The 10,087-nt window shown below is 38.8% G+C and overlaps 1 protein-coding gene across 1 annotated transcript; it reads left to right on the top strand.

Annotated features, from left to right (window-relative positions):
* Positions 1-520: 520 nt before the first annotated feature.
* Positions 521-2,551, top strand: LOC103419335 (RING-H2 finger protein ATL52-like). The gene has a single exon (XM_008357454.4). The coding sequence runs from the start codon at positions 1,121-1,123 to the stop codon at positions 2,285-2,287; it is 1,167 nt and encodes a 388-aa protein (XP_008355676.1). The 5' UTR covers positions 521-1,120; the 3' UTR covers positions 2,288-2,551.
* Positions 2,552-10,087: the final 7,536 nt, after the last annotated feature.

Below are 10,087 nucleotides of genomic sequence, written 5' to 3'. Positions count from 1 at the left end.
TGTCAGGAATTGCCAGGCCTAGTTTGGTACACCCATCATGGCGGCTCTAGTTTTAGTTTATAGGTAGAATGCCTCTTTCACCAATTTAATGGAAGAGAGTAGAGCAGAGGGATTTGGATCCCATCCCGATTCTCTGTGTGAGGATCCTAGTCCAAGGGATCCTTACATTTTCTCCGTTCATCGTACATTATGCGATCATAAATTATTTTAATTTTTTTATTATTTAAAATTCAACACAAACAATTCTAACAAAAGTTAACCGCACGATGTATGATCCTCACAAACATGATACGGAGAGGTTCCTCATCTAGAGCAGATCACCTTGAGATGTATGTTCACTTGCAACTGTATTTGTCTTTTTCTTCGGACAACAACAAAAGGCAGGCATTCATTAAATCAAACTCCCAACCAACACCAGCACGTTAGTCAACAACATTATCTCCCAAAAAGATAGAAAAAAGAAAAAGAAGAAAAAAAAAATAAAAGAGAATGAACAAAGAAAAAGAAATAAAAAAGGAAAAGCAGAAAACACAACACAACTCATCTTGTAGTCTAATATGTCTGCTTTTGCTTTCCAAGTAAGCTGCTTTTTTTCTCCCACAAGTCCCAACCCATCTTGTCTCTGCAAACAAATTTAAATTGCGCAAACTTGCTGTTCCTGCATTGACAACTCTTCAGAATCTCTACAAGTTCAGTGTGTGCTCATTGCTAGCAAGAAAAATCCCCAACCCATCCAATCTAATCAACAATCTTCAGGTAAACCCTTTTTGGTCTTCTGTTCTAATGTCCTTCTGAGTTGCTTATTAGGCCATCTCCAACGCTAAGGTCCACACTCAAACTTTTACGGAGCTCTAAACAACTTTTAGTCATTTCAATAGCCAATTCCCTCAACTCTGCAGTACTAAATTTAGCACCTCAGCTATATTAATTGTCGCGCACCTGTTTTAGCCTCAGTTAATATTTTTCGTTAACATCTTTGTCTTTTAATCTTTGTGTTGATCTCTAGGGCATATAGTTTTGAATTATTTGCCAGATTTTGCTTGCGAAGCAAGAAAAGTATGATATTGAGAATGTGAGTATTGGGTGCGTGGGTGGGTGGGTTTTAGAATCCAGATTAGTGATGGGGTCTCAAGTCAGTCCTAAAACTTGGATACCATATATGAACACAAACGATTGTTCTCAAGGCTTTTGTAGTTTGTATTGCCCACAGTGGTGTTACATCACAATACCACCCCCACCTGCCCTTGAGTTTCCTAGAGACGATTCATCGTCTTCGTCTCCAAATTTCTCTCCTCTTGTTATTGCAATTATTGGCATTTTGGTCAGTGCCTTTCTTCTTGTGAGCTACTACGCCGTAATCTCCAAGTACTGTGGCAACGAGGACCGGAGGAGAGCAAGAAGAGAAAGTCCTGGCCTGAATGAGGAGCTCGATGACACTTACAACCCGTCGATCCATGAGCCATGGCATGTAGCAACGGCTGGCTTAGATGAGGATTTGATTAAGTCATTAACAGTTTGTAAGTACAAGAAAGGAGATGGATTGGTTGAAGGAACAGATTGTTCGGTTTGTTTGAGTGAGTTTGAAGAAGATGAGAGCCTGAGGCTGTTGCCTAAATGCAATCACGCTTTCCATCTCCCTTGCATTGATACATGGCTTAAATCTCACTCCAATTGCCCTTTGTGTCGCGCTAACGTAGTTTCTGTTTCTGCAAATGCTTTTCAATTGCATCCCAATGCAGTGTCTGAAAGTCCTCGATTAACCGATCATGATACATCATCATTTGCTGAAAGCCAAGGAGCAAATGAAAATGCGGTAACGGCACAAGATTCAGAAAGGGGTTCTTCTCAAAACGTGGATGTAATTCGTGGAGATGAAGTTATTCCGAAGACATCATCAGTACGTGCTTTTAGTGATTTGGGAAATGCAGAAGGGAGAGAGAGTACCATCATTGAGATTGGAGGAGACCATGAGGGATGTCATCAAGTAGTTAGAAGGTCAGTTTCCATGGACGATTCACGTGGGAACCGTGTTTTAGTCGCAGATATTATTTGCATGAATGACGAGTACGATGAAGAGGACAATGATATAGATCATGTGGGAGGCTCAGATGATGTTGCTGGTCCTTCGAAACGGTCCGCTGGAGGAGTAGGAAAATCTAGCCATAGAAAAGGAGTACTCCTGCATTGTGTTATGAGTCCAGTTGCAATGAAGAGATCATTTTCAAGCGGAAGATTCTTTCAAATTAGGCCTTCAAGAGCAGGGCATACAGTAATTCCTCCAGTCTAGAAAACTACTATTGTGGGAATTCGGATTAAAGTGGAAAACCAAAGATTTTGTTCTGAATTAGGTATTATATTTATCTGTTTACAATCCATTGTCCGACTTCACATGAGATTTAAAATCGAAAAATTGTTGCGTACGACGAGTGCATAGAATGTCCTTTTTAGGTTATAAGACCAACAATGAAGTGTTATTATTTTTAGACGGATATGGTATACGCAAATGGTATGCAAATATTTCTCTGATTAATATATTGTTTCTTTTGGAGTACGTTTTACTGTTTTCTAATATCCATTGGACTACACATGGTGAACTTTGGATACTGCATGTCCAAATTTTCTAAATATACGAAGCGTTCAACAAAAACAGTATCTAACGAAAGCTAGCCGCACAATGTACAATGAATGACTAAGATAAATTGATCATGTTTGGGTTAATATTTAACATTGGGCTTTGTGTTAGTGAAAGCTAAAACGCGCCAAAACAAATCAGACTTGCCCGAAGCCCAGTTGACAGGCCTGAAGCAATGGGAAGCCATTTCAGTCGCAGCATGGGCCATATGCCTATGATTGAAGTGATGGGTGATAGCAACCAACTCACCACCAGCCAAATAGAACTTTTCAAGGGCATGGCAAGTAACTAAGGGATGACTCACTGCCCTCTAAAAGATATTAGTTAAAGGCAAGGCAAGAAGGGTCGGGCCAAATTGTCTATAAATGGAGAAAGGGACATCAGAGATAAGGATACTCAACCAACCAATCAAAAGACATACAAATTTTGCTCTCAAGCCATTTTGTACCAAAAAAAAAGTAGAAACTTGTCCAGATTCAGTCCTTTCAGCTATAGTTCCCTTAGTAAAAGCCATCTTTTGTCTAATGTAAAAGCTTTGCTACCTTCCCATAGTGTTGTAATATCGATTCCCTTGTGTAAAACCTATTTAATTTTCATCTTCCTTAGCGTACAAACCTCTGTAAACACAAAGAGAAGTGGATGCAAGAAGTTCAACCTTACCTGACAAGGTTAAGTCTTGCCCGAGTCTTTTTTGTTTGTACTTTTATGTAGTAGATCTATGGTTCAATGCATGTTCCCTTATGGATTTAAGTCATTTCAACTACTTTATAGTTAAAAGCCTCATTTGCAATTGAATCAAAAGAAGTTAACAAAACCAGTTTTCACTAAAGTAAACTTTGATCGAGAAAGTGGTTGAAAGGGCCTTGAACTCCCTTCGTTTTGGACATACAAGATTATGAACTAAAAGTCCTTGTTTACAAGGCAAGAAAAAGAACTTAATGCAAACTTAACTCATCTTTGACAATCCTTTGATAAACAAAAAGTTTGAGTAACTTGGGGCGTGAGCAATCAATTTAACTCACACCTATTAACAATCTGTTATACTAAGATAACAGTAGCACGTTCAGATCCTTGTTAGTTTTGATTGTGAGCCTCAAGACCTACACCAAATGCCCTATAAAGGCACATTTCGAACTAACTGTAAACTCTTCTTGCAATACACCAAGCATCAAGAACTTGTCCGACAACCAACAAAGTGTCATCTCCTCGAGGAGCTGTGTGAAGGAAATCATATCTAAACATAGTTTTGGCATGCTCGGTGGGATCCTAGTAGTCTTGTATGCCAAGAAGAAAAAGGAAGGAGTGAACTTTCAAGTGGAAAGCAGAGTATGGGCAACCCTTTTGTCCAAAAGGATCAAACATGATAGATCACCTAAAAGACTTTCCCTCCTTATGAGGTCCTGCTATTATGGAAAGCCTAACTTCTTCTGAAAAGTTGGGCAAAAAAGTTACGAACGAAGACTGACAAGCTATTATGGTGCAAGTGTTGAGAAGTATGGAGAAGATCACTCTGGAAACCAGATGAGAGGTCAGCAGACTCTGTTCCTTAATGGAAACTCTGTAGAGAAAGTTGGAGTTAGAGTACTCCACACCAAGAAATGGTTATGGCAAGGAGGTGATCAGGGAAGCAAGCCTTGAAAAGGAACCAGTGATCTCTCTACTTCCCTTACTCGAGGAAAAGAAGGATAAGGGGAAGAAGAATGAGAAAATTAGGGCTAGTCGACCAAAGGAAGAAGAGATCTAGGAAACAGGTTTGCCCAACCCTCAATTATTCCCAATAGATGGTAGGGGATAGATTGGGTTAGAAGAAATGAAGTTTGGGATGACTCGGCAAGTGGGAGAGAGTAGTGGAAGGAGTTTGCCCATAACTGCAGGCAAACCCCTCAATTATAGGCCACCACCGTTGGCTAATAAAGGAGGGGAAGCTAGGTAGAGACAGTTAGAGCCACATAATAAGGCTTTCTCAGGCAATGAGCGTAGCTTGAAGTGGGGACCTCCTTATACCCCACATAACAATGCAGTTAACCAGCAACTTAGAAATGAGTTGGCCGAATTGAGAAGGATGGTGGTCCAGAATGTTCAACCACAGGCTCGGCCGATGTTCAAAATAACATACTAGAAGCCCTACCTTGAGTCCATTGATGAGTAAAACCCTTTTCCCCATAACTTCAAGATGCTCGCGTTCCCAACATTCAATAGGGAAGACTGTAATGTGTCTTCCAAAGACCATATCTTCAAGTTTTTCCAACTACTATGTAACATTTGAAGACAATCCTAACTACAAGTTGAGACTGTTTGAGAATTCATTGGTAGGCTTGTTATTACAGTGGTACTCTCTATTACCCCCTAATTCCATTGCCAACTGGGGGCAAATGGAGATGGCCTTCCATGAGCAGTTCTATAGGGTAGAGTCCGAGATGACTATCAATGATTGGGTGGAGGTGAAACAGTATGAACATGAGTCTATGGATGACTTCATAATGAAGTTTAGAAGGATAAGGATTGCCAATTTCCAATCAATCATGCTCAGCTCATAACCATTGCCCAGAAAGCTTTAAGGAAAAAGTTTTATGATGTGTAGTTTAATGAGCTTTAGGAGTTGGTGATTGCAGCTACTAAGTATGAGAATTTGTTAACAGATGAACATCAGGTGAAACACTCGTCTATAGTGCCTCATTTCTACAAGAGCAAAGCCCTAATAAACTAGTTCGAGTTTGAAGGTCTAGAATGATAGCAGTGTAGGAAAATGAATTGAGTTGTGTGCAGTAGAGATGAGCACTCATTTCAAATTGTTAATGGTGAAAGGATTGGTCCAGCCTGTCAAATACCAGAAGATTGTGATGAATGATGAAGGTTTTGTATCTATGAAGCCTTCGAAGTACTAGACTTATTCCTTTGATTTGACCAAGGCAGCATACATCTATGAAGAGTTAGTGAGGGCTAGAGTAATTTTGCCCGACAACACCAAAAAGATAGCTAAACCAAAGAGTTAAGAGGGAAAAAGTATTGCAAGCTTCACTACACCTTTAACCACTATATAGCTAACTGTGTGTAGTTTAAAGATTGGATCCAGGACCTCATAGTGAAAGCGAAGTTGTTGCTAGAAAAACCTCAGCCTAATATGATGATCAACACGATCAACTTTAACTGGGTTGAAAAATGGAAAGCAAAGGCTACCTGGGAAGAGAAGGGCAAAAGAAGGCAAGCTATTAAGCCATTAGAAGGTGTTAGTAAGTTGCCCAATAGACCCCAAGCAGCTGTGATCAAAGGAATGGTGTTATGCAGCAAATGCTAGTGTGAGTGTGAGCTCGAGATACCAACATTGGGTGCCATTATTGACCAAGAGCTAGCCAGAAGAAAAGAAATGGAAGAACATGATGCCCGCAGAAGTGCCATTCGGGCAGCTAAGAAAGAAACCTCAAAGAATATGTTCTAGAGGTTAGGTGGAGATTCAGAAACAAAAGGTTTGTCGGAGGTGTTCAAAAAATATAAAGCCTCTGAACAAGCTGAGGATAAAAAAGCAAAGATGCCAAGATGGGTGGATATGAAACCTCCCCAGACAAGTTACCATGGTAGCATAAAGTAAGGATGCCAAGAGAGAACAATGAAGCCAATTTCCCTAGTAACTAAGAATGATTCAGCCTGACTTGGTCAAAAATGGTATATAGTTGGGAAAAATAGGAGGCCTATTAAAGGGATGGGGGCATCCATGGTAAGGAGGGTTCATAGACAACACAAAGCTCACATGAACTCATTGAAAATCCCTACTGATAGGAGCATATTTATGTGACTGAGTTAGCTTGTTCTCATGCATTTATGTTGTTATTTCTTAGTTAATTATGTATTTTAAGCTATTTTTATGTGTTTGTAGGTCCATAGGCCTTATAAAGCAATAAGATGCATTTTGGTGCATTTTGGAGCAGTTTTGGGCTTGGAATGAATAGCACATGCATGGAGCAAGGTGGATGGACGAAATTGAAGACTAAAGAGGCTAGGAATGTGTTAAAGAGAAAGAATAATTAATGTAAAAAGGACAAAGAGCTCAGCCACAAAGGGGTGTCACTCCACCATTCACCTTTCCATCATTGCCGTGCACCACCCTTGTCCCCTTCATTATTTCAAATTTCATGCATCATTACATTAAATCATTGCACTCAACTGCTACACCATTCCTTGTTCCCTCCATCATTTTAGATTCATGCATCATTACATTGAATCATTACACTCAACTGCTACACCATTCCTTGTTCCCTCCATCATTTCAGATTTCATGCATCATTACATGGAATCTTTGCACTCAATTGCTACACCATTCCTTGTTCCCTTCATCATTTCAAATTTCATGCATCATTGCACTCAATTGCTACACCACTCCATGTTCCCCTCCATTGCCATGCACTTCCTCTATAAAAGGAAGTGTGTGTAACATAAATTGAGTTGATACTTTGTTAGATCATTCACTCCCATTTTCAACACAACCTTCATCCAAACACATCCATTTATCTTCACATCCATTCCTCCATACAAACAAACCTTCAAACACTCACCAACATCTTGTGCCATAGCAAAGGAAAGGAAGGAAAGTGCTTGGACGTGCTTGCTGTCCAACTTTGATCGTTGGAGCGTTTAGGTGTTTTCTTTCTTTTGTTTCTATTGTTTAAATTCATTTCCTTTCGTTTTGTTGTAAATATGAGTGGCTAAACCCCTCTTGGCTAGGGGTGATTTCAAAGCCATGATTATGTGTGCAATATAATTTGATAAATTCCAGTTATGAACTCTTGAATCGTGAATGCAATTGGCTTAACTATTTGATTGATAACTTATTTGTATTTGTTAATTAAGGGTCGACACTTAATTGGCATGTATAAATCCGTTGCTAGAATATAAAGAAGTTTTACATAATCATTACAAACTTATATTCACATGTAGTGAAGGTCGCTTATAAACGATCGCGTTAAGTTCAATTCCTAGCATGAGTGACATGATGTCATAGTTGCAAGTGCTTCGTCAATGCTTATGATTTTCATTAAACGTAATGATCTTTGATTGTATCTCTATTATGATGTCATGTAGGGAACTTTAGAAGAATGTTTTGGGTTGTCGAATGATGTCATCCAATCCAATAAAGCAAGGAAAATTTGAGAGTTAACTAGTGATGTCACGGTTAATTTGGGGCATTATCGTTCATAATTCAATGAAGTAGTATCTGGAAATCAAATTATTTGCATACATGTCATGTGTGGAGAAAAAGCCTCTAGCTATCCCATCCATCTTCTTATTTCTTAAATTTGTTTTACAATCTGTCTAGTTTTTCATACTTGTTTGTTTGTTTCAACTTTGTCCAAAACTCAATCCCCCTTTACTTTAGTGTGTCTAATTAGTTAGAATCTGTTTTAATTTGTGTTTTTAAATGTTTTGATTCAAGTAAAAGTCAATTTTCGTCGAAAGTCATTCCTAGTGTCTAGTTTAAGTTTATTTAGTGGTTTTAAGCTGTTTTGAGTATTTTAAGTTTGCTTTGAGTCTTGTGAGTCTTGTTAAGTATTTTTAAGTTTAGTTTTATGTTTTTGAGTCAGTTTAGAGGTTATTAGCAAACCCTCCCAATCCCCAGTCCAGAACGATCTCTACTTATACTTATACTACAGTTGTCAAAAAAAGGTTAAATTTGTGTGTTAAGTTAATTTTCGCATCAAGTTTTTGGCATCGTTGCCGGGGATTAGCAACTTTGCTAATCCCTTATTATTTTTTTTTGTTTATTTTCGTGCCTTTTGTTTTTAGTTACTGACTTTGTTTCTGTTTGTCTTTTTTTTTTTTTTTTTTTTTTTACTTTTGATATTAGATTTAGTTTTGTTTCCTTGATTTCAGGTACTAGAGAAGTAAGACATGGATTTGGTACCATTGAAGCTCAATTGGCGGAACTTACTTCTTAATTGTCACAATATGCTGAAAGGACCACAATGCAAAGTGTCCCTACATGTGGTGTGTCCTATGGGCAAGGATATCCAACTCAACAATATTCTCAATTCGCTGCAAATGTAGATGCTTGGGGTTATCAAGGCCAAAGCCAATCATGGGACAATATGTTTTCCAACGCTAACAATTCGGATTGGAGAGATTATTCAGATTACATAGAACCTCAACAATTCCAACAAGATGGATATTGGCAGCAAGAAGAGGAGTTCCATTCAAGACCTATGCAACCATCACAACCTCATATACAATATGTTCAATCAAACTCAGGTTCGTCAATAGATTATGATCGAATTTTTGATGAAATAAATTCTTTGGTGTAGGGCTCACAAAATCAGACCAAGGAGGCTCAACAAGATGGATATTGGCAGCAATCGGAGGAGTTTTATTTAACACCTATGCAGCCACCACAGCTTCCCCTACAACAATTCCAATCAAATTCAAGTATGTCCACGGATAGTGATCAAAATTTTCAATTACTAACCTCTTTGGTATAGGGGCAGCAAAATCAAAATGAAACAACACTCAATCAAGCTAAGGAGATAAGCGAATTGAAAAATCAACTTTGAGAGATTATGGAGTTCACGGCACAAATTCAAGAGCAAAGTGGACTCTCCAACTCAACTATTGAAAATTTGAAGGAAGATTTTGAAATCCATGATGTTATCACTTTGGGAAGTGTTATGGAGATTAGAGGTGAACCCAAGACATCCAAACCAAGCCAAAACATGGATGAACAGCTGCTGCTCGAAGAAGAGGAGAATAACAAGGCCACGGCAAGGGAAAAACCACTCTTGCCGTAACCCCATATGCCCTCTATGCCGTCTACTACAACCAAGGTAAGCCTAAATTCAATTCGTCTTGACCCCGTTTCACCAAATGTCCTTATTCATTGCAGGATCATGCAATCCAAGGAAGAAGAGGCTGAGAAAGGCATCTTCGAAACCTTTCCAAAGAATCAAGAGCAAGAAGTGGATGGGGAATGTCTAGAATTCATCAAAGAAGATACACTTGAGATGAAAAATCCCAAAGAAGTTGGATTTTATGACACAGGACAAGTCATAACTCTCAAAACACCAAATATGGCCAAGTCCCATATGCCTGCAACCTTCAAGTGGTGTTCGTAATTGAGTTTGTGTCGGAGTAAGCAAGTAAGCCATCTTTTCCAACTTCGATTTTATTTTATACTAACTTGCTGATTTTGATGATTCATGCACCTACACTAGAATTTAAACCATTGCCAGATCACGTCAAGTATCACCTTCCATTCAAGGATCAATTCCATGCTATGGGCTCTATCCAAGCGTAGAAGGAGGTATCGTCCGGCTGAAAAACGTTAAAGCAAGCGCTTCTTGGGAGGCAACCCATGTATTCAAATAAGGAAGATTTTTTAATTGCTCCACAATTGGTTTTGCGTTTCTAAAGACCTTCCCTTTTCTGCAATTTTATTTTGCCATGATTGTCATTTTTATTTGTTGCTTGTTTAAT

This window comes from Malus domestica, chromosome 16, assembly GCF_042453785.1.
Source record: "Malus domestica chromosome 16, GDT2T_hap1".
NCBI classification, from domain to species: Eukaryota; Viridiplantae; Streptophyta; class Magnoliopsida; order Rosales; family Rosaceae; genus Malus; species Malus domestica.
The sequence above is the reverse complement of the archived record's forward strand: the minus strand, read 5'-3'. Positions and strand labels throughout refer to the sequence as shown.